General features: G+C 37.8%; 5 protein-coding genes across 5 annotated transcripts; 3 read left to right on the plus strand and 2 right to left on the minus strand.

The window, feature by feature from the left end:
- Positions 1-668: 668 nt before the first annotated feature.
- Positions 669-9,717, plus strand: aldh4a1 (aldehyde dehydrogenase 4 family, member A1). The gene is made up of 15 exons (XM_027167814.2): positions 669-887; positions 3,075-3,168; positions 3,257-3,349; positions 3,520-3,567; positions 4,050-4,205; positions 4,296-4,445; positions 4,879-4,953; positions 5,091-5,278; positions 5,667-5,740; positions 6,404-6,600; positions 6,714-6,761; positions 6,854-7,006; positions 8,510-8,631; positions 8,785-8,903; positions 9,098-9,717. Exons 1-15 carry the CDS (start codon positions 847-849, stop codon positions 9,208-9,210), a joined length of 1,671 nt encoding a protein of 556 aa, XP_027023615.2. The 5' UTR covers positions 669-846; the 3' UTR covers positions 9,211-9,717.
- Positions 9,718-12,307: 2,590 nt separating this feature from the next.
- Positions 12,308-13,380, minus strand: her2 (hairy-related 2). Its single transcript, XM_027167800.2, has 2 exons — positions 13,210-13,380; positions 12,308-13,104 (listed from the first exon to the last, which is right to left on the minus strand). Exons 1-2 carry the CDS (start codon positions 13,258-13,260, stop codon positions 12,745-12,747), a joined length of 411 nt encoding a protein of 136 aa, XP_027023601.2. The 5' UTR covers positions 13,261-13,380; the 3' UTR covers positions 12,308-12,744.
- Positions 13,381-17,155: 3,775 nt separating this feature from the next.
- On the plus strand, positions 17,156-18,273 carry LOC113656538 (transcription factor HES-5-like). Its single transcript, XM_047810241.1, has 2 exons — positions 17,156-17,363; positions 17,485-18,273. Exons 1-2 carry the CDS (start codon positions 17,301-17,303, stop codon positions 17,890-17,892), a joined length of 471 nt encoding a protein of 156 aa, XP_047666197.1. The 5' UTR covers positions 17,156-17,300; the 3' UTR covers positions 17,893-18,273.
- Positions 18,274-21,592: 3,319 nt separating this feature from the next.
- Positions 21,593-22,626, minus strand: LOC113656527 (transcription factor HES-5-like). The gene is made up of 2 exons (XM_027167821.2): positions 22,472-22,626; positions 21,593-22,353 (listed from the first exon to the last, which is right to left on the minus strand). Exons 1-2 carry the CDS (start codon positions 22,532-22,534, stop codon positions 21,946-21,948), a joined length of 471 nt encoding a protein of 156 aa, XP_027023622.1. The 5' UTR covers positions 22,535-22,626; the 3' UTR covers positions 21,593-21,945.
- A 627-nt stretch (positions 22,627-23,253) lies between these two features.
- On the plus strand, positions 23,254-25,266 carry LOC113656428 (transcription factor HES-5-like). The gene is made up of 2 exons (XM_027167693.2): positions 23,254-23,730; positions 24,353-25,266. Exons 1-2 carry the CDS (start codon positions 23,689-23,691, stop codon positions 24,770-24,772), a joined length of 462 nt encoding a protein of 153 aa, XP_027023494.2. The 5' UTR covers positions 23,254-23,688; the 3' UTR covers positions 24,773-25,266.
- Positions 25,267-25,444: the final 178 nt, after the last annotated feature.

The following is a 25,444-nucleotide window of genomic DNA, read 5'->3' on the forward strand; positions in this document are numbered from 1 at the left end:
AATGTCAAAAATGACACATATATATGTATATATTTGAAAATGAGCTTTTCTTGTTATTTGTTAATGTTTTAAATATGTAAGCCTTTGCAATCTGGTGTGAGGGATGTAAAGATGTTAAAATGATGAATGTGGTTGGTGCTGGGGTTTTAAACCAAAAAATATATAGATAAAAAAATATATATAAAGATATAAGATATAAATAAAAGATTTATTTCTGATTTGTGTTGATTGGTTGAAGGTTATTTAATAATACTTTTGATTGGACCTCGATATCACGTGCCATGCACCTTGTCCGTTATCTTTAATATATATATATATATTATAATATATATAACAAGAATAAGACTCCGAATGAGGTTTATTCTATAAATAGAACTTTCCGGTCAGAAAATGCTTCCATGTGATTGGCTAAGAAAAGTCTCGAATGGCAATTGGCTGGTTAGAGAATCGCCTCTCCGGCGCGTTCCATTTCGCACACGCAGGGAGGAGACAAAATTTTATACTTTTATTTTAAAGTTTATGGATTACAAGATTAAGCTAAATATATAATTAACATGACTAATTATAAATATATACGTTTTGTATTCATTAAAAATGTATATATTTAAATAATTAACAAAAACACATCTACTTATTCTTTAGGCGTCCCCACCATAAACAATAATGGTATAGCTTGAATTTGACGAATGCCGCTAGTCATGGCTTAGCATTCAGGCTATCCTTTAACTCGTATGTCAGAAGTTGTGCTTTGAAATTGTTAAATTCGTTTTTTGTTAAGTCGTTTAAGTGCCTAAAAATACGTCTTTTTTTTTTTTGCTGAAGTTTTTCCATCTCTGTTATTGAGAAATGCTGCGCGTGCGTTCGCTGTTCTGTGTGTCCTCGAGAGGGTGAGTAAGTCATTTGACAGGGATAACGTTCACTCCTTACATCCAAACAAATGTTAAATATTCGTATCTAAACTAAAGTGACGTTATGAATTTCTTCTGTTATCTCTATAAACATATTGCAAAGCGTTGTGTAACCTGTCACGCGCCTCTGACGTGTTGGATAATTTCATAAACCTAAATGGCTCCTGTTTTATGCGCGGGCAGCACAAACAGCACGCGCATAAAACGAGAAATGGGTCAGAAAACGGGAAGAGCTTTTAAAACCCAGCAGAAAAGGGCACGGAAACCACATTCCCTGAGTCTTTATATTCTCTGTGATCTATGTTTTTATTTTTTTCCCTAAAATTCCTCAACGCAACAAGTGCATTTGTTTCTACTGAGAGTATAAAGTACATAACTGAGAGTGAGTGACATACAGCTGTGGTTGTATGATGTGACTTTACTGTAGTGACAATCAGGTGATTAGACAATTTATGCTTGTTTCTATAATGCATGTTGTGGTTAGTTAGTGGTTAATCTTAATTAGCTAGTGAGCCAGTTAATAGTATCAGGAAGTAGGACAAGTATGTAGTACTTTGCTCCCAGTTTGATGGGTGGTGATCTAAAGATGATTTGGTTTTGTGCGGGTGATTAGGCCAGACATTTTTGCCACAATTCAGCACAAAATTGAGCAAAACCTTTAAGACTTGACCATTGTGCTGTAATTAACATTAATGCTTTTTGGCTTAAACAACTGGCCAATGAATAAAAAGATTATCAGAAAGGTGACATTAAGCATTTAGGTTCTTCAGGAGAAACCCACTGGTAAAGACAACTGTTCACGCTTATATAGCTAGCTCTTCCACGACATATGATGCCAGCCAACATGTCTGCTTGAACAGCTGCTCATGCTTTATCACCCAGAGGAAAACACTACCTGCCCTCGTCCTTATACATGAACTTACAGAAGGCCAAATTTGGTTATCGTCCCTGCAATTGACCCTCTGAACCAGAGAGTTGTTCAGTTTTTCTCTTTAGACATGCGACCTTGGGGGGTACGGTGGTTTAGTGGTTAGCACATTCACCTCACATCTCCAGGGTTGGGAGTTCGATTCCCGCCTTCGCCTTGTGTGTGTGGAGTTTGCATGTTCTCCCCGTGCCTCGGGGGTTTCCTCCGGGTACTCAGGTTTCTTCCCCCTTTCCAAAGACATGCATGGTAGGTTGATTGGCATCTCTGGAAAATTGTCTGTAGTGTGCGAGTGTGTGAGTGAATGAGAGTGTGTGTGCCCTGCTATGGGTTGGCACTCCGTCCAGGGTGTATCCTGCCTTGATGTCCGATGATGTCTGAGATAGGCAAAGGCTCACCGTGACCCGATAAGTTTGGATAAGTGGTAGAAAATGAATGAAGGAATTACATGCGACCTTCCGACATTTCCAGTGGTGTGAAAAAGTGTTTACCCTTTTCCTGATTTATTTTACATTTTTTGCATGTTTGTCTCACTTTAATGTTTCAGATCATAAAACAAATTTAAATAGTAGTCAAAGATCTAATCCTGAAAGATGTGCGGCCATCTGTTCGTAACCTCAAGCTGAAGCGATCTTGTGTACTGCAGCAGGACAGTGATCCAAAACACACCAGCAAGTCCACCTCTGATTGGCTGAAAACAAAATTAAGACATTGGAGTATCCTAGTCAAAGTCCTGACCAGAAACCTATTGAGATGCTGTGGCATGACCTTAAAGGCGGTTCACCCTGGAAAACCCTCCAATGTGGCTGAATTACAACAATTCTGCAAAGATGAGTGGACCAAAATTCCACCAAAGCGCTTAACAGAGTGATTGCAAAGTTATTGCAAAGGCTCGATTGCAGTTCATGCTGCTAAGGGTGGCACAACCGGTTATTAGGTTTAGAGGACAAAAGGGGCCCTTTTTCACACAGGGCTATGTAGGTTTGATTTTGTTTTCCCTAAATAATAATAAAAAAAACTTCATTTAAAAACTGCATGTTGTGTTTACTTGTTATCTCTGATTAATATTTAAATTTGTTTAATGATCTGAAACATTAAAGTGTGACAAACGAGAAAAAAAATCAGGAAGGGGGCAAACACTTTTTCACACCACTGTATGTTGAGCTATATTTTTCTAACTGTAAATTCATGTTAAAAAAAAGTCTGGAAATGTGACACAAAATAAACAATATTCCCTGCAGGTTTAAGACCTTCCCTTGTGCAGCTGTGGAGGTTAAGAATGAACCGATCTTGTCATTCAAAGAGGGAAGCAAAGAAAGAGCACAGCTAGTGGAGGTGAATATTGCACACACAAGCCCTAATTACTCTGCAAAATCGTGGCACTTTCATGCATTTTAAAGAACAACCTGCACTATTTTTCCAGGCACTAAAAGACCTAAAAGGAAAGACGGAAGAGATTCCGTGTGTGATTGGAGACGAACAGATATGGACCAAAGATATCAGATACCAGCTATCTGTGAGTACATACAAGTTATATATATATACTGTATATATATCTAGTGTTAATGCCTACACCGTTCAGTAAAGTTGGATGTACGGTCATTTAGGTCAGGCATGTTGCTGTGCATAATTAAGCTATAACATCAGTGTTATGATCACACATAATTATACCTTTCTTATTTACAGCCATTTAATCATGCACACAAAGTGGCCAAGTTCTGTTATGCTGATAAGGTAAGGAGTTTTTTTTTAAGTCACTTAAAATATTTGAAGTGCTGCAATTTCAGAATTCACAAAGATAATGTTTTCCTCTAATCAAAAAAATTGACTGACAATTGTTGTGCCGTTTGTTTGTATATCGAAAAAGAATAAGGGACAGAGATGCATGGATGTATTTTTACTGTAAGGACAGGGGTTGGGTTTATTTATCAAGAACAAAAGAATAAATATAAAGATGCCTTTTGATGGCTGGTGAAATATACATATCCCTTTATACATCTGTCCATCTAAATACATAATAAGCGCCGGGGTCGATTTGGATGTTTGAATGTCAGAGTGATTTGGACAGAAGGATTAATTAAATGGATGGACAGATTCAGGATGGATGGATTCTGCATTTTAAGTCAGCAATGATGGCTAGTTTTAATAAATAATAAATCTTAAGCAGTTAAGGACTTTCTTGGCCTATATACTATTTACTTCCCTTTTCACCACAGGAGCTCCTGAACAAAGCTATCATGGCCTCTGTTGCAGCAAGGAGAGAATGGGACCTCAAACCAGTAGCAGACAGAGCCCAAATCTTCTTCAAGGCTGCTGATGAACTCAGTGGACCAAAGAGAGCAGAGGTTCTGGCCAAGACAATGATTGGCCAGGTAGAGTGAATAAGCAGAATGGAGTTCTCCACACTGGCACTTTTACAGCCTGACTTGTGTTCTAAAAATGTGATGTTATTGCTGTTTTAGGGTAAGACCGTCGTGCAAGCTGAGATCGATGCTGCGTGTGAGCTCATTGACTTCTTCCGGTTTAATGCCAAGCACGCAGTAGAGCTGGAGCAGCATCAGCCCCTGAACAGTGATGGCAGCACCAACACCATGCTGTACCGTGGGCTTGAGGTGGGCTAATCTTTCAGAAGCACCTGAAGTGCTATTCAGTTTGTACACAAACCAAAAAGTGCAGTAAATTCCGTGTTTATAGAATATGACGACTTTAATATTGAAAAATTGTTTCTTTTTTTCCAATTATTGAAAATATAAGATGCAATAAATAGGACTGTAAAGATACCCTCCAGTCACGTCACGATTTAATTCACAATACTGGCTTCACGATTCGATTAGATTCAGTTTGAATATTTTGAACAAAGTTTTTATAGGAAAACTTTTTCCTTAAAAAGTCTTCTTTCTGAATCATAAAAATGTTTGCTCCATTTTGAACTAATGGATTGTGCAGATTGGGAACTTTAGGTTTTGTTTAGGTTTAAACATTGCAATTATGCATAATGATGCAGTTCACTGGACTTTTGTGAGCAAGTATGTACTCATTTTGTAGGGGTTTGTAGCTGCTGTGGCTCCTTTCAATTTCACTGCCATTGGTGGAAACTTGGCTGGCACGCCAGCTATAATGGTGAGTTCAGTGCATTTAGAGATTAATCAAGAAATTGGTTTCCTCTAGTTAAAACCTAACCCCATGAATCAAAGCTTATTTTTATTGTCTACTTAATTTTTGCTTAATTTATTGGAAGTTGTTGTGTGTTTGGTCAGGGTAACGTGGTGCTGTGGAAACCCAGTGATGCAGCTATGTCTGCCAGCTATGCGGTCTATAAGATTCTGCGTGAGTCCGGCTTGCCACCCAACATCATCCAGTTCGTTCCAGCTGACGGTCCAGTTTTCGGAGACACTGTCGCTTCTTCTGAGCATTTGGCTGGAATCAACTTCACCGGCAGTGTCCCGTATGCACCGCTTTTTTTTTTATTTCCTCCGCAAAGTGCTTTAGCCTACCACTTCACCAAGAGTTAACATTTTTGTAAATGCAGTGACAGAACCGAGATTATTTTAAAGTTGTGAAGTTTGTTTGATGGGGTGGGGTAATATTTTAAGTTAAAGGTAGGGTCTCCGATATTTGAGAAATGCTTCAGAAAACTGCGTTAGGGCACCAAACAAAACAAACGTTGGCTACACTACTCATTGGCTACACGTTTGTTTTGATTTTTGTTTTGTTTGGTGGCCTGACACAGTTTTCTGAAGCATTTCTCAAATATCGGAGACCCCACCTTTAACAGGAACGAACATACAAATATACAGTGAGTTTAACATATACTGGCTTTTTATTTTCTCCAGAACATTTAAGCGCTTGTGGAAACAAGTGGCACAGAATCTGGACATCTACAAAAACTTCCCTCGTGTTGCTGGAGGTCAGCGGCTTTAATAATTTATTTTTTTATTATTGCAAAAAAAGTCAAATAACAATACAGAATCCCATTTTGGTTTTACATGAAAAATGAGTAAAGTAAAAGAATTACAACAATAACAATAATAGAAAGGAAGTAAAAAGAAAAAAAACAAACCACACGCCCACCCCGGGTCCTGGCCCTTTATAATTATCGAATACAAGTCATTTTAAATTTACAAAAGAAAAAACCTAATCTGTCAAAACCTGAAGGCTTATGAAATATGAAATATACGGTTGCCATTTATGAAGGCTTTAATCCATTTACTAACAAACGTTTCAAGTTTGTTTGTTATATCACTTACATTATAGCAACTACAAACCTTTCTTTACTCACTGTCTAAAACTCTAGCCCTAAAACTAAAGCTTGTCATGTTGCAGATAAACCAAAAGGTCCTCAGTCCTGAACAAGTTTCTGTGGAGTAAAACATATTGACTATTACAAAATGCTGAAACTGGAGAATAAATAAATGACTTTATTATTAGAACCTTGATTTGACTTGATTTGATTTGACCATCAGGACCGTGCATGTGGAAAAGAATTTCAGCTCGTCCGTGTAGTGAGTTAACACACTCTATGCAATTACATTTTGTCCTGAACCTACTGTTTTTGCTTTGTTCGATCCAGAATGTGGCGGGAAGAACTTTCATTTTGTGCACAAGTCAGCAGATATCGGCAGCGTGGTGACTGGAACCATTCGCTCAGCGTTCGAATACAGTGGGCAGAAATGCTCAGCTTGTTCCAGGATGTATGTCCCAGACTCACTCTGGCCTCAGATTAAAAAAGGGCTCCTGAATGTGCACAAACAGATTAAAGTCGGAGATGTGAGTAGAATCTTTTCAGTTTTCAGTCATAAATATCATCTCATACCTACACAGGATATTGTGTCAATTACACATAAACACAGATTACAGATTATAAATTTGACGTTTCACAGCCCGTTCAGGATTTTGGCACATTTTTCTCAGCAGTGATTGATGACAACGTAAGAATGAACTTATTAATAGTAATCTCTTATCTCATATCTCATATCTTCTGTTCCTACAATTTACTTTCCCCATTCTTGTTCTCTGCAAGTCCTTTGGCAGGATCAAAGGCTGGCTCCAATATGCCGAATCATCTCCCAATCTTACTGTGATTGCTGGCGGAAAATGTGACGACAAAAAAGGATACTTCGTGGAGCCGACGATTATTGAAACCAAAGACCCGCAGGATAAAATAATGAATGAGGTATTTATCTCATAATGCACCAGAGGAATAACACTGACTATAAGCAAGCAGTGCACACACACACACACACACACAAACAGGATCAGACTGGTGCATGCATGGACTTTGGGTTGTTTGTATAAGCCAGTCTCCTCTACTGAGCTGCATCATGTGCTTAACTTCACAGGATGAAAATCTCACTTTTCAAATCTGCAGAGCTATAACTAAAGCCCCTATAAAGAATAGATATCATTGAGCCGCATTTATCAAGCTGGGCATGCAAGAGCTTTTTTCAAAGAAGAGCATTTACAAAAGCCTGAAAATCAAGGATTGCATCCTACTGAACTTTATTTGCATACACATACATGTAAAGTAAGCCTTTAATAATGTGCTCCACATCGTACAGTGAGTTCCTGTCATATAGTGTACCATTTAAATTGGTCAATATATGAAAACTCAGTTCTTCTATATTCATGACTTGAAAGAATGCAATCTGTAGCAAATCTGTGAATTAAGTCAAATCCGACAAATCCTTTCCTTCAGTAGGAGTCGGAGTATTCGCTCTGTGGGCTTTGTATTTGGTGGAGTTTTGTAGGTGTCCATCAGTGTATATCTGCTGTGCTGTGAAAACAGACTTTTCATGTAAACTAAATTCATGAACATGTAACCAAGTAAAGATACAAATAATCATGTGAAAATCACATAAAGAATAGATCGATTATACAAGGTGATGTATTTACACTAGTGATGGTCGACTGAAGAGATTTTATATTCAAGAACTTGAAGATACACTCATGAATAATACATTGTTGAATATTCAAAACATAGCTATTAGGACACATCTAACAAAACAAGTGGTGTTGTAATGGAGAAGGTAATGGAGAGGTATGTGTAACAGAACAAACTGAACCTTATACATGAGAGAGAGTCATATGTACAGTGGCATAATTCAGACATGACTAAAAAAGATTAAATTAATAAAGTATACAGTATATTCTCACTTTCCATCTACGTATACTGTACTATAAGAACAGTTATTCATTACTGCACTTCATCCTAGGGCTGGGCGATAAAACGATAACGATATGTATCGCGATAGACATGTGATTGATATCAATAAAAAACGAGTTTGATAAAACGTTTGATATTTTTTTTTTCTTCGTCGGAAGTAAACAGAGGTTGCGAAGCAAGTTTGGTTGCATTAACAAAGGCACTCACTCTCTGGTAACCTAGCAACGTAGGGAGTGACACACTAACAGCCAATCATGTAACAGTATCATGTTTGGTATCTGATATCGTGATAGTTTTCAGCCATATCGCCGAGCCCTACTTCATCCCCATATATGATGCACACTACTGTTATTTGCAATACTAGGCACTCTCACACTTTATATACTGTACGTTGCTGAACAGTTACATACTCTGTATATTGTGGTCATTATTTAATAGCAAACTTGAGTCATGTCTGACTTATGATTCTGATTACTGTCTAATTTGATACATAAATACTTTATTCCTTCTTAGGAGATTTTTGGACCAGTTTTGACTGTCTATGTCTATCCTGAGAACGACTACCGGAAAGTGCTGGAGTTGATTGATAACACGTCTCCGTATGCACTAACAGGAGCCGTGTTCGCTCAAGATAAGTAAGTGTCACTCTTTTTCAGATTTAGTTTTTTTCTCAAATTAGCTTACATAAGTTATTTTCTGTCTAACAGGGTGTTACCATGTTGTTGCTAATTTTCATGTTTCTGAGAAATAGTAAATTAACTGCCATGGTCTGGAAATACTTGTTTCAGGGCTGTTTTGGATGAGGCAGCAAAAGCACTCAGAAACGCAGCAGGAAATTTCTACGTCAACGACAAATCGACAGGTTCCGTTGTGGCCCAACAGCCATTCGGAGGCTCCAGAGCATCAGGTGAATATATAAACCCACATACCCAATGAACAAAATAGCCAACAGTTTAATATCATAGTCTTCATATAAATTTACATGTTCATTGTATGTATTACACTAGGAAAAACATCCTCCTGTTTTTTTTTTTTGTTTTTTTTATTTTACCTTTAATGTCTTCTATGTTTGCTTTAGCTAATTATTTTCTTTTCACTCAGGTACCAACGACAAGCCCGGCGGCCCACACTACGTTCTCAGATGGACCTCACCGCAGGTTGTAAAGGAGACCCACGTTCCGCTTAGAGACTGGAAATACTCCTACATGGGCTGAGAACTTTTCATGTTTCGTCCACAAAATCGCACTTGTCTACAAACCACGTTAATAATGAAATGATGACTCTCTGTCTTGATTTAACATTTCTAATTACCGAAGTGGCCTTTTAAAGTGTCTCTGTTTCCACAACAGAGTCTTTATGGAATAGTGGCTCCTTGTGACGATCCTCTGGGCTGAACACAAAAAACTACTGTCACAACCCTTAAATATGTTAAAACGGTTAGGAAAACTACATAAAAGCCTCTGGTGGTTTCCTAGCCAACAGGCACGTCATCAGCCGATACTGCAAGTTTTAATAGTGTTGAATAAAGGGATAGGATCCGAATTGCACTGATAATTTCTGTAACTGTCATTTGGTTTCATTTTTGTGTTTCAGTATGGAATCATATCTGAATTGTACTTTTTTGCTTACCTATATCTTCAAATATTCTCACATGGGAGTTTACCAAACTTAGCAATGTATAAAATCATTACAGTAGTGTAAATACAGAGCTAGTTAATTTACCCTGACTTTGTCTACCTTTTTTTTCCTGAATCTAAAATGTTATATGGTGAAAGCGATTAAATAAATGCTACAAGCTTTTAAAAACCTTATTAAAAACAGAATAACATAATGCTGCTTATTAGTGAGTGTTCACTGGAAGTAATGGAATTAACAGCAGTTATGAATTGTAATTGAACTTCCTGTAGTAAAAATGTTGTAATTAAGTCAACTCAATATCCTACAGATTATATTTGATGTTATTAGTGAAACAAGGGAATCCTGAGCTGTGACTCAATAAAGAAAGTTATGTCTCCTCAAACTGCTTTTAAGCCCTTTGTAATTGCTCCAGTGTGAGATAAGTGCTGCCATCTAGTGTACTGTGCCAGTTATTTCTTCATCATAAAAAATAGTAAACAATATTTTTTATTTAGCATTTGCCAAAGTATACAATTGAATAAAAAAAAATCGTAGAATGCGAAATATCTAGTACATGATGGAAAAATCAAACCAGCTGTATCTTAATCAGTTTTATTTGAAACTGTTTCTCTTTCTGAGGTCTAACAACTCAGTCACACAGTGTCAGAGAATTTTCCATATAGGATGTTGTTTCAAGATGCCATGAGACCCGATGAGAACCTATTTACTGGAAGTCTAACTCACTGTCATTCAGTAGCTGCAAAGCAGAAATGCATTGTAGATGGGATGCCAGTCCATCACAGGACATCATACACACATTTTCACACTCTAATTCACATCTGGGGCAGTTTAGAGTAGCCAATCCATAGTGTTCTTCGTTCAGCCCTGAACCATTGTTTGCATCTCTGTTGGTTTCACCTCAGGATGTCCAGCTTACTCCGACCTCCAGAAATCGTGTGTGTGTGTGTGTGGTGGCCTGAGATGGACTGGTATGCCATCTATGGTGCACTTCTAGAGAAAGCAGGTCCTTTACTTAATGAAGAATGAATGAATCAATTTGCTAGTAATGTACCTACTGTTGTTCTTGTCTGTCTACCACACTTCACAGTGTAAAGCGACAGTACGGTTCACAGCTTTTTAGTGCCTTAAGGGGTTTATGAGCAGAAACACTTCATGTCACTCTGTTAGCCTTTAAGGAGTTCAACAAAACATAGTATGACCCTTCCTTTTTTATTATGGGTATTAAATCCTAATCAATTGGTCGATTTTTTTTGTTCACCAATTATCAGAAGCAACCTGATAATGATGGATAATGAAACCTACATTGATATTTGCATTTCTTTCCTCTCTTTCCTTTTACTCTATACTTAAAATATAGTAGGTGGTCATATACAAGACCCTAAATGACTCACTAACTTCAAAGCATCCCCACTGCAGACCCATAACAAACACCTCAGACACTTTACTGTGGCTGTAAGACACACTTATTAACACACTGTAAAATGAGGGATGTGCTGGCCTGGGAACGAGTGCTGTCAGAGAATCCCTCACACATACTTAAGGTTTGAGGGTCTGTAATTAGATCAGCTGTTCAGTCAGTGGGAAAAAATAATAGGGTCTTAGTTTGGGCAAAATGTTTACAAAAGCTCTGAAGGAGAGACAACTGAGACAATCGTCATGTTTAGAAGGTATGACAAACCTGATGTTATGCTTGGATCCAGATGAACAATGTTGACGTACGTAGGTCATACTACTACGCAGTTGCTTATGAGAAATGTGCATATACATCAGGTTGAACATTTTTATTATTCATTCATTTTTTGTGATTATAGAAGTTTGTGTTAGTATTATTTGATGAGATTCAATTAATTACTGACCAATTTAAAGGAAAGAGGTACGTAGAAGAAAAGTATATGACTGATTACCGGCCACCATTTGAAGTCTTATTCATTAATTTGTTTTCTACCGCTTATCCAAACTTCTCAGGTCACGGGGAGCATCTCAGGTGTCATCGGGCATCATACACCCTGGACGGAGTGCCAACCCATCGCAGGGCACACACACACACACACACACACACACTATGGACAATTTTCCAGAGATGCCAATCAACCTACCATGCATGTCTTTGGACCAGGGGAAGTAACCGGAGTACCCGGAGGAACCCCCCGAGGAGAACATGCAAACTCCACACACAAGGCGGAGGCGGGAATCGAACCCCAACCCTGGAGGTGTGAGGCGAACGTTCTAACCACTAAGCCACCATGCCCCCTGAAGTCTTATTATGTGACTTAAATGTAGAGGTAGTTTGCTTAGTATAAAGCAATGTGTCTGAGCTATTTCATATGTTCTACCCATGCCAATGTTCTTCAGTTTCTTCTGACTTCCATGTGATTGGTACATGTATGAACTTTGCGACACTTCATTTCCCATAAATATCGATGCGTTCAGTGTGTACATGGATTTGTGTGTCCTGTGATGGACTGGCATCATCTCTACCCTGTGTATGTATATGCAAATATGCTCCTATATATGCAAATATGCCCCTATGTATATGCAAATAATTATTAACAATAATAACTAAAGGAAAATAGGTACAATATAATCTGAGACATGACAGTGGCGTGTACAGCCAGTGAGTTAGATCGGAAGATATAAATGAATCAAGACGCCAAAACAAACATTAACATCCAGGTTAGCTTTTTTATTGTCTTGTTGTTGACATACTTTGGCACTTCTATCAATATGATAGATCAAATGGATAGATCAAATCCATGTAATGATAATAAGCATAATCAGTAACGTATCTACAGGCAATAATCACAGGAATACAAACATATATGCAATATTGGACTTACAATACCAGACAGTTTATGTTTTCCAGGTCCATTTTTTGGGCCTAGTGTCTACTCATATAGACCTTAGACTCATCCACACCTTTACTCTTTTGGACATGACTTCTTCTTCTTCTACTTATTATTATTTTACTTTACAATTTGTAAAGAATAATGATCTTCACACAGATGAAGGTATATGCACTAAAACAGCTGCTGTTTACATGAACACAGAAATACTCTTTGCACCTTGAACACGCCTCAATAAATGTCTTTTTTTGTTGTTATTGTTAGGAATCACCAAGGTCTCCAAACTGCCCCAGTGCATTCAGGGATTCCTTTAAGTGCATGCAAATTCACACTGATACTCTCAGATCCTTTGGGATGCATTGCATGACTCTGACCGCTCATCATGTGCATGGAGAGGAAGCACGCGCTCTCCTCCAAGCAGCGGGTGAAGCCGTCAGTGAAGAACTGGTCTGGAGATGCGCGTGCCAACGACTTACTGTTTTTCAAGTAAACAACCGCCCTTTCTAAAACGTCCGCTTTTTCCAGCCTGCATCTGGGATCCAGTTCGTCCTTAAGCAGCACTTTCAGACGCTCGATCCCAGTATTGATGCGATCTCTGCGCAGTTTCTCCACCGCTGGCTTTCTAAACTGTTTAAAATAACACAAGACGCGACACGTTAACGGACAAGCTCGCGCAAAAATCGGTTGAGGAGTTATTATTTATATTATACTAATGCATTTAGTAATACTCACTCTGGGTTTGTCGTTTTTCTCCTGAGAAGGTGTGCGCGTGCCAGGAGCCATTGCTCTTCAGGGCTGCCTGTCGGTCGCGTGCGCTTGGTTCACGTGCCAAAATACAGCCCTACTTTTATACACGCTGTTTTCGCGCGCCTTATCTGTTTACGCTCGTGCTGTCATGCTGCCACGAGAGCCAATCAGAGACGCCGTGGTGACGTTCAGCTCTTTTTTAATTGGTCAGATCTGCGGCGCTCGTGCCGAGTTAGACAAAACGTCAAAACAGTAACTTTGTTAAATCTACCTCAGAAAACGCGGGAAAGTCTGAAATGTTTATAACATTTACAACATGTATGTAATAAACACAAACAAACACACACACACACACACACACACACACACACACACACACACACACACACACACACACACACACACACACACACACACACATATATGTTTGTATATATACATATAGTGTTTGTGTGTGTGTGTGTGTGTGTGTGTGTGTGTGTGTGTGTGTGTGTGTGTGTGTGTGTATTTGTGTGTGTGTATTTGTGTGTGTGTGCTTGTGTGTGTTTGTGTGTGTGTGTTTGTTTGTGTGTGTGTAAGTGTGTGTGTGTGTGTATTTTGTGTGTTTCAATTTATGTCTATTACATACATGTTAATATCAATAAATAAATATCAATAGGTTTCTTTCCCAAACTGAATTTTTACTACTGGAGAATGAAAACTGTCTATTTTAGAGGTGGATATTTTTTAATAAGGTATAGTCACAAAATTCATAGATTTTTCAAGATCTATCTATGCAATGCTTGGAATAGATATGGCAATTAAGATGGCTAAGACGCACAAATAAATCATCCTTACTTTTAAGCATGGAGATAATTAATAAAAATTAAAACTAATTTAATTATGGAATTATGCATAAAGGCATACTTGGATTGCATCATGGATATAACATTAGTCTGCATTAACCCCAAATAAACCTTATTGTATTTAACTGGTGTTTACGTATTACGTACAAGGTTTCCTCAAATGAAGCTCAAGTTTCACAATTGAACTATCAGTTTTTAAATCTCTATTTGTTTGAAAATCCACCACATACTCTTAACCTTTAAGTCAGTCTGCAGTAAAGTGCTCATCTTTGGACTCAGTAAAAAAAAAGAAAACCTCATAAACCAACGTGTAAAAGTGCAGAGTGCAGATGTTCAAGCACACTTCATATCAGTGAAAGAGTAAAGAACATGTGTTGACCAATACTTCAATTTAACATGTGATAACAAATTTATTTAGGCCTACTCATTCAATTTTATACCTTACTGTATTAATTAAATAGATATGGATTCAACCTATAATATAGCTTACAGCAATAGCAGCTAAGTGATAAACTTTTTTTCCATAAAATAAAATAAAAATAATTTTGTGCTATGAATATGAATATAAAGAATTATAAAAGGATTAAATTTTTATAGCTTTATTTGCATGCAGTACAAAATCCATCCATATAACACTTGTTTATTCAAAGTCATAGAAATATTTCAATGTTGTAACCTATGACAAGTCTCATGATTACAATATGTTTCAGCACTGAAAAACTAATATAACAGGAGCACCTGCTGAAGTGCATAACTGTGTTATTGCATCACTCCATTTAACAGCACTCATGCTTTGAATCATCTGTGTGTGCGGGTGGTGTGTGTTGTTATGGAGGGCTTAACCCCAAATCCTTTCCCACACTCACTTCCAGCTCCCGCCAAAAGTAACTTGCAAAGGCCCAATACATGGGTGCCTCCTTCCAAAACCAGGCTTTGACGGTGTGTCCCCTGCCTGACACACTCTCACCCCCACACAGAGAGCGAGAGAGGCAGATGCTGAGCGTGCTCCTCAGTATGTTAGATGGGAAAGCCCTGACCTCCCCTCAGCATGGTGGAATTTCAGCCTTGATGTGAGGAAACACTCAATGGCATTCCAGTGTCACATGACCTGGCATTCAGGAGAACCATGAAAAGCCACTTGGAGCGCAAAGCTGTGGCATTGTCACATACCTTCTGCCCCATTAGGAAAGTGGCAGCAGTTGATGGTGTGTTTGCGGTCATTAAACAAAAAGAGAGGGAAACGGGAAGCACTGTGAAAGAAAATCCTGAATCCGGATATATAAAAAAAACTGAATGATCTGTGCTTTTCCAAATTAGAAAGCCTCAATTTGGTCTTATTTATAGGCCTAACTATTACAGCTCATGCCATGTAATGTTCAACAGGTGAATCTGCATTTTTGGTGATAACAGAAGTAAGATAAATAGGAGCTATTTGCATAGACAGGTGCATGGTTCTTGGCTGTATACATTGCTTCAGGGATGTTTGTATGTGTTGCGGTTATGGGTTCCTGCACTTTGATGAGATCTGTCAACAGGAGGTCTACCTGTAGCCCTCCCTTTCTAAGGTGTGCGTGGGAGAGTGGGAGGCTTTGTATGTGTTAGCAGAAGTCCAGATGGTCTATTGAGACTGCGGAATAATGGAGCACACTGGATCAGTGGAGGCAGGGTGGAGCCGTTGCTGAATGGAGCCAAAGTGTGGGAAACACACACAGGTCGAAACTCTCACACATTCCTTGCTGGAGAGTGCTGCATTGGCCAAACTTTAGATACTTGGGCAGCTGGGTGCACAGCCATAGAGACACTATATGCCTGGATATGTGGTGTATTATGGGGCTTTTCTTTAACGAAAAAAAGGTCCACATTCTTTTAGTGGCATCATCTGTCATTGTGAGTCATTGTTAAGAAATGTGTAGCTTGAGGGGTGAAAATGAGCCACTAAATGAAGTACATACAAATTTCCCTCCAAAACCCCCAAAGAGCATATGGTGTTTATAGACATTTGCCTGGTTGTTTGAACACGAACAATGTTAATTGTCTAATTTTACACTACCTATCCAGTTAGAGTTTTTACTTTTTGATGTCAAATAACTAAAAAAAATAAGAAAATCAAACTAATTGTGAATAAATTTTGCTTAATATCAAATGACTTTTATGATGACGAGTTCAAGAAAATTGTCATTTCTCATCATTTTCTCATCTTGGTACTTTAATGCACTGAATCTGTTCAAGATGAAGAGAAGTTTATGTTTCAATCCTCACTTTGAATTGGCTGTAATGCAGATGTTTATGCACATGTCTAGAGAAGGGGGGAGGAAGAATGCGGGAATGGAGGGAGCAGATGAAGTCCGATGAGAACATGCACGCGTCAGACAAACCCGTGCTACCTCCTAGCTAAGCAGCAGGTTCAAAGGGTGTGTGTGCGTGGGCGGGTGGTGGCGGTTCGAGGAGGGGTGACTCTATTGACTGGAGGACGTGTGAGCAGGATCCTGCCTGACTTTCCCACACTGTCTGTCCATTTATAACCCGAAATTCACGGGTGGAGGGAGGGTGCACAGAACAATAGAAGTGTGCCGTCTTCCAGGGCATGGGATAATTGTGGTTAATTGACATTTGCTGTGAATGCATTCCTCTTAGTTTTTTTATGTGTGGCTATGAGAACCCAGCAAAAATGTTCTACAAAAGAACTCTTAACATTACCAATTTCAGATACAATACATAAATAAAAAAAAAAGAAAGAAAGAAAGAAAAATGCTCATTAGCACTGGGGCATTTCAAATGACCAGGTTGTGATTATTCTCCTTCCTATCCTGAATATCAGTTCAATTTAAAATGTGTGTGAGCCAGATAAGCAGTGTCATGTTTTATCTTTATGCCAGTGGCCCTTGGGAAATTATCAGACTTTCATTCCCAGATGTAGACAGCTTATCATTCAAAGGGAAGGTTCCCAGGTAATAAAAGTCTAACAACCTGTCTTGTGTCTGTGCTACTGATCTAGAAGGCCGTCCCCACTGTGGGAGCCATGAGGCCGGTTAACCATGGAATAATTGATGCCTCTTCTATTGTTGAAGACGCCTCTCCCACTGGCCTCTGAGTGTGGGAAACCTAATCCTGCTGGGGACTCATGCCTTTGTAATGCTAATGCACTCCTATAAATAGGCAGAGAGGGATCCTCACTCCAGACCACATCTGACTCGCTCTCCTCACAGAAGCATAAGCTCTCCTTCTAAAACGATGGCTCCTACCTGCATGCCTTCTGCTGACTACTCAAAGCTTTCCAACAAGGAAAAACACAAAGTAAGTATCTCTAATGCTGTATATTTAACACTTTAACTGTATTGCTTTTGAAATGTCTTCCTTTTATTTTTTTTACAAAGTGAAGAAGTTGTTAACAAAATTTCTCTTTCCTTTTTTTCAGCTGAGAAAACCAGTGGTGGAAAAAATGCGTCGTGATCGCATCAACAGCTGCATCGAACAGCTTAAGGTGATTCTGGAGAAAGAATTCCACCAGCAAGACCCAAACACCAAGCTGGAGAAAGCTGACATTCTGGAGATGACTGTCATCTTTCTAAAGCAGCAGCTGCAAAGCCAGATCTCAGCACCTCAGAAAGCACACTGTGACGGTTACTCTCAGTGCTGGAGGGAGACCGTGAACTTCCTGTCTGCAAACTCCAAACTTGACATCACACTTCAACATCTCAACCGCTGTCAAGAAGCCCAGAGAGCACCGAAAGATTTCCCAGTGTCTCCACGTTCCTCCCAGATCCACCAGGCTTCAGTCAAGCAGGAGATTAGCGTGAACAGGCCTGTGTGGAGGCCATGGTAGAGACACTGATCACTGAGACTCTCATGTTAACCAGATGGTTGTTTCACCATCTCTTATAATGTAGGAGATTTATATTTCCACATATTTCCAATCTGGATTTTAAAACTTTCTTCTCACTGAGAAGCACTTAATGTGTATATTCTTCATATTGAAGACTGTTAGAAACTGAACTTTATAAGTTTGCTGTGTCAAGTTTTTTTTTTATACGTAAAGTCTTCATGTTTTTATTATTGCATTTTAATGCATTAGCATTTTAATGACTTGTTGGATTATGTTGTTGTAATCCTTCATTTGATTTTGGCCTTTTATAAAGGCAGCAGAGAAATTGTACATTTTCTCATCTTGGTACTTTAATGCACCAAAATGTATAGTTGACACTGTGTGTCTGGTGTTGTTTGTTTAATAAAGACAATTACTTTACAAATATTAACTTATGACTTTCTTCTCAGTTTTATATTCCACACTGTTACAGCATGTACACTCCAAATCTTAATTTAATGAACACTTCAGACACTTCCAATCCCTAAAATTTAAAACCGAGACTTTAAATAATGTGCTTGAATATTTTGTAATAATGTGCATAAAATATATACAGATTTTGTAGTAATTTGTTTACTTTCCATCTGTTGCTGCTTCTTATGTACTCAAAATAATGTACAATTCACATTAGATTTTGTAGTAATTTTCATTTCTATGCGCAAATAAGCTAATGATGCCTGTTCTGTGAACAAAAGTGATGAAAGTTTGGTACACGTCTCAGACATGAACCTTAAAAGCACAGAGTTACATCTTTAAGTTTAAGTATTTTTACTGTATTTTAGTACTGTAGGCATCCCAATTCAATACACATTTATCTTATATGCAATTCAGTTTACATAACATCTTTATTCATATAACATCTTTATTCATATATTTGGCAAAACCTGATGTTCACATACTGCACGCAATAGATTTTCTATATACAACAGCAAAAATAATGTTTCATACATAATATTATTCAATAATTTAACAATTATTATTATTATTATTATTAATGATTTTTTTTTGAGTTTTCAGCATAATTCTGCTTAATAATAATAATTCTTAATACAACGTCCTAATTTCATCCTATTTCGTTGTCGGTTTTAACTCCCAAACCAAGTCGCTGAATTTGATTTGGATCTGATTCTGACTTTTAAGTTTCAGTTGGTATCTTCATGTGTTGATTAACTCTTAATCTATGAAATCTAATGAAATCTCCCATGGGTGGTCGTATCATCCCTTTCCCATGATAACAATAATACAGGCCATAACTGATAGTTAGAATGAAGCTATTCTGTTTCATAAACAGGTTTGACAATGAAGACTGATTGCACACAAAGGCGATGCTCCATTTACAATACGTTTCTCGGCGTCTAACAGCATGGGTCTGAGACACTCTGAGCTTTCCCACACTCAATCGTCCAATCAGAGGCTTGTGCACAACACTTGATAACATCAATGGCTTAAGCCTGAGGGCAAACCTGAGCTGGAAAAGAGAGGGAGGGGGGATGCCAGGAAGCGGAGTGTGTCTCTCAGTGGGGGTTAGGACATAGAAAAGTGTGTGTGTGTTTGTGTGTGTGTGTTTTGGAAAGGGGTTGTTACTGTCTCTTAATTCAACTGACAACTTGACAGAGACCAAAGGCTTCCCACAACAGTAAAGGAACATGCCACATACTGTAGTCGCACTTCTGTAAAAAAAAATTCCATGTGAAGGTGTAAGAGCGAGAATTTAATAATATAATGTATGCATACCAGGACAATGTATAGAATCATACTGTTTTTTTTTTTTTTTGGTAGCTATTACAGAATTGTAAGAAACCTAACAATAACATCGTGAGCATTTTGTGTATATTCTAAATGTAAATGCTCACACACGATTCGACTTAAACTTGATTTAATTGACATTATTTCTGATTGTTATTAAGCTACAGATTCAGCTTTAGATTAAATCTATGCTAGTGAGTTCAACTAGATATATATCATAATCTTCACCACTGTAGTGTCATACAATGCTTGGTTACATCACATATTTCTGAAAGGGCTCAGAGACCATGTTGAAAACCACAGGTCTATCCTGTAGTATTGTATACTGCATGTAGTGGCTTTTCTACCTTCTAATCCCCCTAATTCACACCTTGTTAGACTGAAGACTTGTGTGTTCACACCTGTAACAGTGTGAAAAGTGTGCCAGTGTTCTTAGTTACTATCTATCTATCTATCTATCTATCTATCTATCTATCTATCTATCTATCTATCTATCTATCTATCTATCTATCTATCTATCTATCTATCTATCTATCTATCTATCAAATCCTTATCTTAATCTTAATCTTAATTCTGACTCAGATGCTGACACTGATTGTGATTCATTTTCTCATTTTCTTCATGACTATATAATACTAAGCAGATTTTTATGTGTATATATAATCATTATCAATATCCAATTCAATTCCATTTTATTTGTATAGCATTTTTAACAATGTGCATTGTATCAAAGCAGCTTTGCAGAAAATACTGTATGAAATATGGAAATCAAACAAAACCCAATAACACCTTTCTTTTCCCATGAGATCAGCCTTGGTGTTTTTTTGTGTAAATGTTTATTTTGAATTAAAGCATTAAAGCATGCATATACTGTACAGTATATTCAATAAGTCTATATGGCAGCCAATTGTGAAACATAGATCATACACTACTATATATACTAACATATATAATCAATCAGTATTTAATAATCTCTTCAACAAGTTGATTTTAACATGCCTACAGGTCTCTCCCAGGAGGTGGACGTGCATCAGAGGTGGTGGAGGGACAGAATTCACACCACCATGCCTAATGGATAATTTAGCGCGGCACACTTCCTTTGTGTCTGTGCTGAAAAGTGAGACTGTGTTAGGAGTGTGGGAAATCCTGCGAGAAGCTGGCCCCACACATGTGCCGAAAAACTCAGCCCATATCCATTGAGCTCACCAGCTGTCTGATGAAACCATAGCTGACAGCACACACTGACTATCAGGGCTCTAGTGTATAAACAGGGACATTAAGTCTGTCTTTCTCACAGTCTTGTGTGCTCATGCTTTCTGTATGTGTGTATATACATGTGTGTACATGCTCTAATCCTAGGTAACAACAGATGGGAAAACGTTTATGAATTAATCAGAGTAGGAGACAAACATATATATTTTCTGTCAAATATTTTCACTCATAAATAGACTTTAAATCAAAACCTATGAAATAAATGGCCAAACAAAAGCTTTCTTTAAAAGTGTTTGGTGAGTAGCCTTTATCACAGCGCTTCATTAGGCTTGTAATTGGTACTCCACTTTCAAAGGCTAATTGAATAGGCTTTGATTTTTTAATATCTTTGTCGTGATGCTAAATATCCTTACTACATTAGGATAAGAAGCAATTTAATACTATGTATAGAGCTTTTCCAAGATTAAATATTTAATTCATTTATTTCAGTGGTAATTCTTTGCAATGAGAAATTCCAATGCAACCCAAGTTTCACTGCTTGCTGTGAGACAGAAATGTAAATGATCTTGGCCAATGAAGTAAAACCAAGTGTAAATTGCTGTGCATTAATTACATTACAATACAAATGGACCAGCAAATGGACTGTTTGGTTGTTAATGATATGTAAATCCTAGTAAATTATTGAACAAACCAAGACAAGGAATAAATTTACAAATTTATTCAAAGTTACATTTTAGGCAGTGAGTAAAAAAAATGTAATATATGTTCAAGACATATATTACAAAAAGTTAACAAATAGAATTAGAATAATTTAATAAATAAAACTTCACTGGAGTTAAGACAAATCAGAAGATATGGAACTCTTCAATATGAAGATAATGACATGGTTAATTGATAATCTTGTCCAATCCATAGGACGGACATTACAATAAACATACACTGATCAAAACCCAACATGAGATAATGACCTGAATCTCTGGAATGGAAAATACACTCCGACTTTGCGATGGTGAAACTACCATCTGGTTAACATGAGAGTCTCAGTGATCAGTGTCTCTACCATGGCCTCCACACAGGCCTGTTCACACTGATCTCCTGCTTGACTGAAGCCTGGTGGATCTGGGAGGAACGTGGAGACACTGGGAAATCTTTCGGTGCTCTCTGGGCTTCTTGACAGCGGTTGAGATGTTGAAGTGTGATGTCAAGTTTGGAGTTGGCAGACAGGAAGTTCACGGTCTCCCTCCAGCACTGAGAGTAACCGTCACAGTGTGCTTTCTGAGGTGCTGAGATCTGGCTTTGCAGCTGCTGCTTCAGAAAGACGACTGTCATCTCCAGAATGTCAGCTTTCTCCAGCTTGGTGTTTGGGTCTTGCTGGTGGAATTCTTTCTCCAGAATCACCTTAAGCTGCTCGATGCAGCTGTTGATGCGATCACGACGCATTTTTTCCACCACTGGTTTTCTCAGCTGAAAAAAAGGAAAGAGAAATTTTGTTAGCAACTTCTTCACTTTGTAAAAAAAAATAAAAGGAAGACATTTCAAAAGCAATAAAGTTAGTTAAATATACAGCATTAGAGATTCTTACTTTGTGTTTTTCCTTGTTGGAAAGCTTTGAGTAGTCAGCAGAAGGCATGCAGGTAGGAGCCATCGTTTTAGAAGGAGAGTTTATGCTTCTGTGAGGAGAGCGAGTCAGATGTGGTCTGGAGTGAGGATCCCTCTCTGCCTATTTATAGGAGTGCATTAGCATTACAAAGGCATGAGTCCCCAGCAGGATTAGGTTTCCCACACTCAGAGGCCAGTGGGAGAGGCGTTGGTGACAAATCAAATCAAGACATTCAGGCTTCCATTAGTCAATCAATATTTAGTGAATATATGTTATGCTATATATCACTATCTAAAAATTTAGGAAGAAAGTTACATATTTACCATTGAAAATGTAAACACCTGTTTTATTAGATATTCTCAGTAGAAATAATAGATGTACGTTATGTTCATGAAAATGTGTTTCAAAAAATATTTTATGTTTTATGAAATTTAGTAATACTTTAGACAAATTTTGGTTATTAGAATACACAGAACACTGTGTGTGTGTGTGTGTGTGTGTGTGTGTGTGTGTGTGTGTGTGTGTGTGTGTGTGTGTGTGTGTGTGTGTGTGTGTTTAAATAAATGTATTGTGCTATTGATAGTAAAGTAACAGTAATAAAATCAATGTAAATAATAAATAATTTCTTTTCCTGAGTAATTTTCAGATTAATTTTCAGGTGAGTCAGGTGTAATTTAAACATGCCATGTGTAAATTAAGCATGCAGCACGTGAGGCTGATTTAGTACGGCACGTGCATGAATCATGTGTTATTAACTCTGTTTAAAACTTGACAAGGTTGCAGAAAACGCACTATGCATGAAGGAATGAGAACGAGATACACGAGTGAGGTTTCAAAGCAAAGACAAGGCCATTACAAGTCGCAGGATCAAAGAAGACGTGACGTGAAGTGAAGCGTGGCAAGGAGACTTTACTGCCTCGCGCCTACATGGCGAACTTGTGATGGCGTCTAAAGCAGGTGTTACAGGCACACGTTTAACACCTTATAGCGGCCCGTGTCGGTTTCCCATCGTGGGAGAGGAAGTAGCTCCAACACAAGACAAACCGGGACAGCACTGCTGTGTTTTTGTTCTTCTTTAATTATCCGTCGGCGTGGGAAGAAACCGAGTCTCGTTTTTTTTCTGGGGTCGTTGTTTTGGGTATAAATACAGACTCACGTGCGCGCAGTGTCTGATATTTGTCTACACCTTTGTGAAAGAAATGCAAAACGTGGATCTAGCACGCGCGAGGACAGACAATAAAGTAAGTAGAGAAGAAAAAGCTGCAACGATATTTAAAAAAACCAAACAAAAACATAAACATTAAAACAAAAAATCAGGTGTAAGATGTGCAGGCATAATTTTCCGCGGTAAATCTGCAAAAGATTAGCAGCATGCTGTTTTACCTCCTGCAACAATTTTTAATTTTAATGCAGGAAACAAAACTTTAATATACAATGTACAAAATACACTTTAAAAAAAAATTCTACTTATTTTATTGTCGGTCCTGTTTTGGAAATTGTAATATTGCAATGCAATTTAAAAATAAATACAGCTCATGCACCAAATTTTCATGTAACACTTTTTTTTTTTTACATAAAATTATGTGCTAAGAAAACTTTAGAATTTTAACATGTGCATAAACACAGATGTTATTTGCACATTTTTCATGTGTAGTGCATGTGTGTTTATACTCACATAATTTTTTCCCCCCATTTTTCAATGATTACACATTGTTTACTGGAGTTCAATGTGTGCAAATGTAGAAAACAATAAGATTTTTCCATGTTTCCCCCACACGTGTATGTTTCTTACATAATCACATGTGGCAAAACTGTTTGAAGTAAAAGGTGCTCTAATTTTTTCCTAACACTTTTCCTTCATAGCTTCGCAAAGTCCTGGCAGAGAAAATGCGGCGAGATCGAATCACCAGCAGCATCGAGCAGCTAAGGATGATTTTATATCCAATCATGCAGATAACTGAAGAGCATGCTGTCAAACTGAAAAAAGCAGACATTTTAGAGATGGCCATCACATTGCTTAGACAGAAAGCATGTTCACGTGCAAATTCAAGTTTTGCACGTGGCTTTTCTCAGTGTTTACACGAAATGCTGCGCCATGTGTCTTTGCATGCTCATCTGCCACCCAAAGACAGAGAAGAAATCAAACGTTTCTATGTGCTGCAGAGGACAAGCTTAAGACTGAGTTCCTTGTTTCCAAATCATGGCCATTTTGCTCAAAGATCACCGAAACAAACAGCATCCAGGAACCGAGTGGCACTGTGGAGACCATGGAAGAAAAACTGACTCCGTTTACAGTCTAGCCTCCTATTTATCACTTAATTTCTCATAGCAATTTAGTGCTTTTGTTGTAGTTACTTTGCTATTTTGTGCAACATTTGCATGTACTAGTACCACTTTAGTTGTATTTGTTACTTAATTTGTCTACAGTGTATGCAACAAGTTCTCAACCCTAGTCTTGTGTACCTCTTGCACATATTAATGATCTCTCTGCTTACAAAACACCCACTTCAACTTCATCATTCAATTTCCAGCCCTTTCTGAGGTGAATCTGTTTAAGCATGAAAATATGCAGAATATTTGGTAATCCAAGACCAGATTAAGGAACCTGTGCTGCAAACAAAGTGTCCGTTTTTTATTCCTCGGATGTTATTATTGTCTTTTGTGAAGGCGTGTGCAATAATTCAGACCTCAACTATTGAATTCAGCATGGATCTTTTTTCTTTAGTGTCATGTTGTAATTGAAATCACTTAATAAACATCTCCTGTATTTAAGTACATTTTTTTTCCTTGAACTTACTTTTTTAAATTAAAACATAAGGCTGTATTATATGGTTATAAGTTACACTAACTTAAATATTAAATGAAAATTCATGAAACTATTTCCTCCGAATACCATAAAAAGAATAAATTATTAGTTGAGAGTTCTTGGCCTTGACAAATGGAGTTAAGTGTACT

Source organism: Tachysurus fulvidraco, chromosome 2, assembly GCF_022655615.1.
Source record: "Tachysurus fulvidraco isolate hzauxx_2018 chromosome 2, HZAU_PFXX_2.0, whole genome shotgun sequence".
Taxonomy (NCBI): Eukaryota; Metazoa; Chordata; class Actinopteri; order Siluriformes; family Bagridae; genus Tachysurus; species Tachysurus fulvidraco.

Bases quoted from the DNA above. Each gene is read 5' to 3' on its own strand.
- her2 (XM_027167800.2), bottom strand. From the start codon at position 13,260: ATGGCTCCTGGCACGCGCACACCTTCTCAGGAGAAAAACGACAAACCC. The intron at 13,105-13,209 runs GTGAGTATTACT...TATTTTAAACAG, and splicing joins AGAAAAACGACAAACCCAGA to TTTAGAAAGCCAGCGGTGGA.
- LOC113656428 (XM_027167693.2), top strand. From the start codon at position 23,689: ATGCAAAACGTGGATCTAGCACGCGCGAGGACAGACAATAAA. The intron at 23,731-24,352 runs GTAAGTAGAGAA...TTTCCTTCATAG, and splicing joins GCGCGAGGACAGACAATAAA to CTTCGCAAAGTCCTGGCAGA.
- LOC113656527 (XM_027167821.2), bottom strand. From the start codon at position 22,534: ATGGCTCCTACCTGCATGCCTTCTGCTGACTACTCAAAGCTTTCCAAC. The intron at 22,354-22,471 runs GTAAGAATCTCT...CCTTTTTTTCAG, and splicing joins CCAACAAGGAAAAACACAAA to CTGAGAAAACCAGTGGTGGA.
- aldh4a1 (XM_027167814.2), top strand. From the start codon at position 847: ATGCTGCGCGTGCGTTCGCTGTTCTGTGTGTCCTCGAGAGG. The intron at 888-3,074 runs GTGAGTAAGTCA...TATTCCCTGCAG, and splicing joins TTCTGTGTGTCCTCGAGAGG to GTTTAAGACCTTCCCTTGTG. The intron at 4,206-4,295 runs GTAGAGTGAATA...TTGCTGTTTTAG, and splicing joins CCAAGACAATGATTGGCCAG to GGTAAGACCGTCGTGCAAGC.
- LOC113656538 (XM_047810241.1), top strand. From the start codon at position 17,301: ATGGCTCCTACCTGCATGCCTTCTGCTGACTACTCAAAGCTTTCCAAC. The intron at 17,364-17,484 runs GTAAGTATCTCT...CCTTTTTTTCAG, and splicing joins CCAACAAGGAAAAACACAAA to CTGAGAAAACCAGTGGTGGA.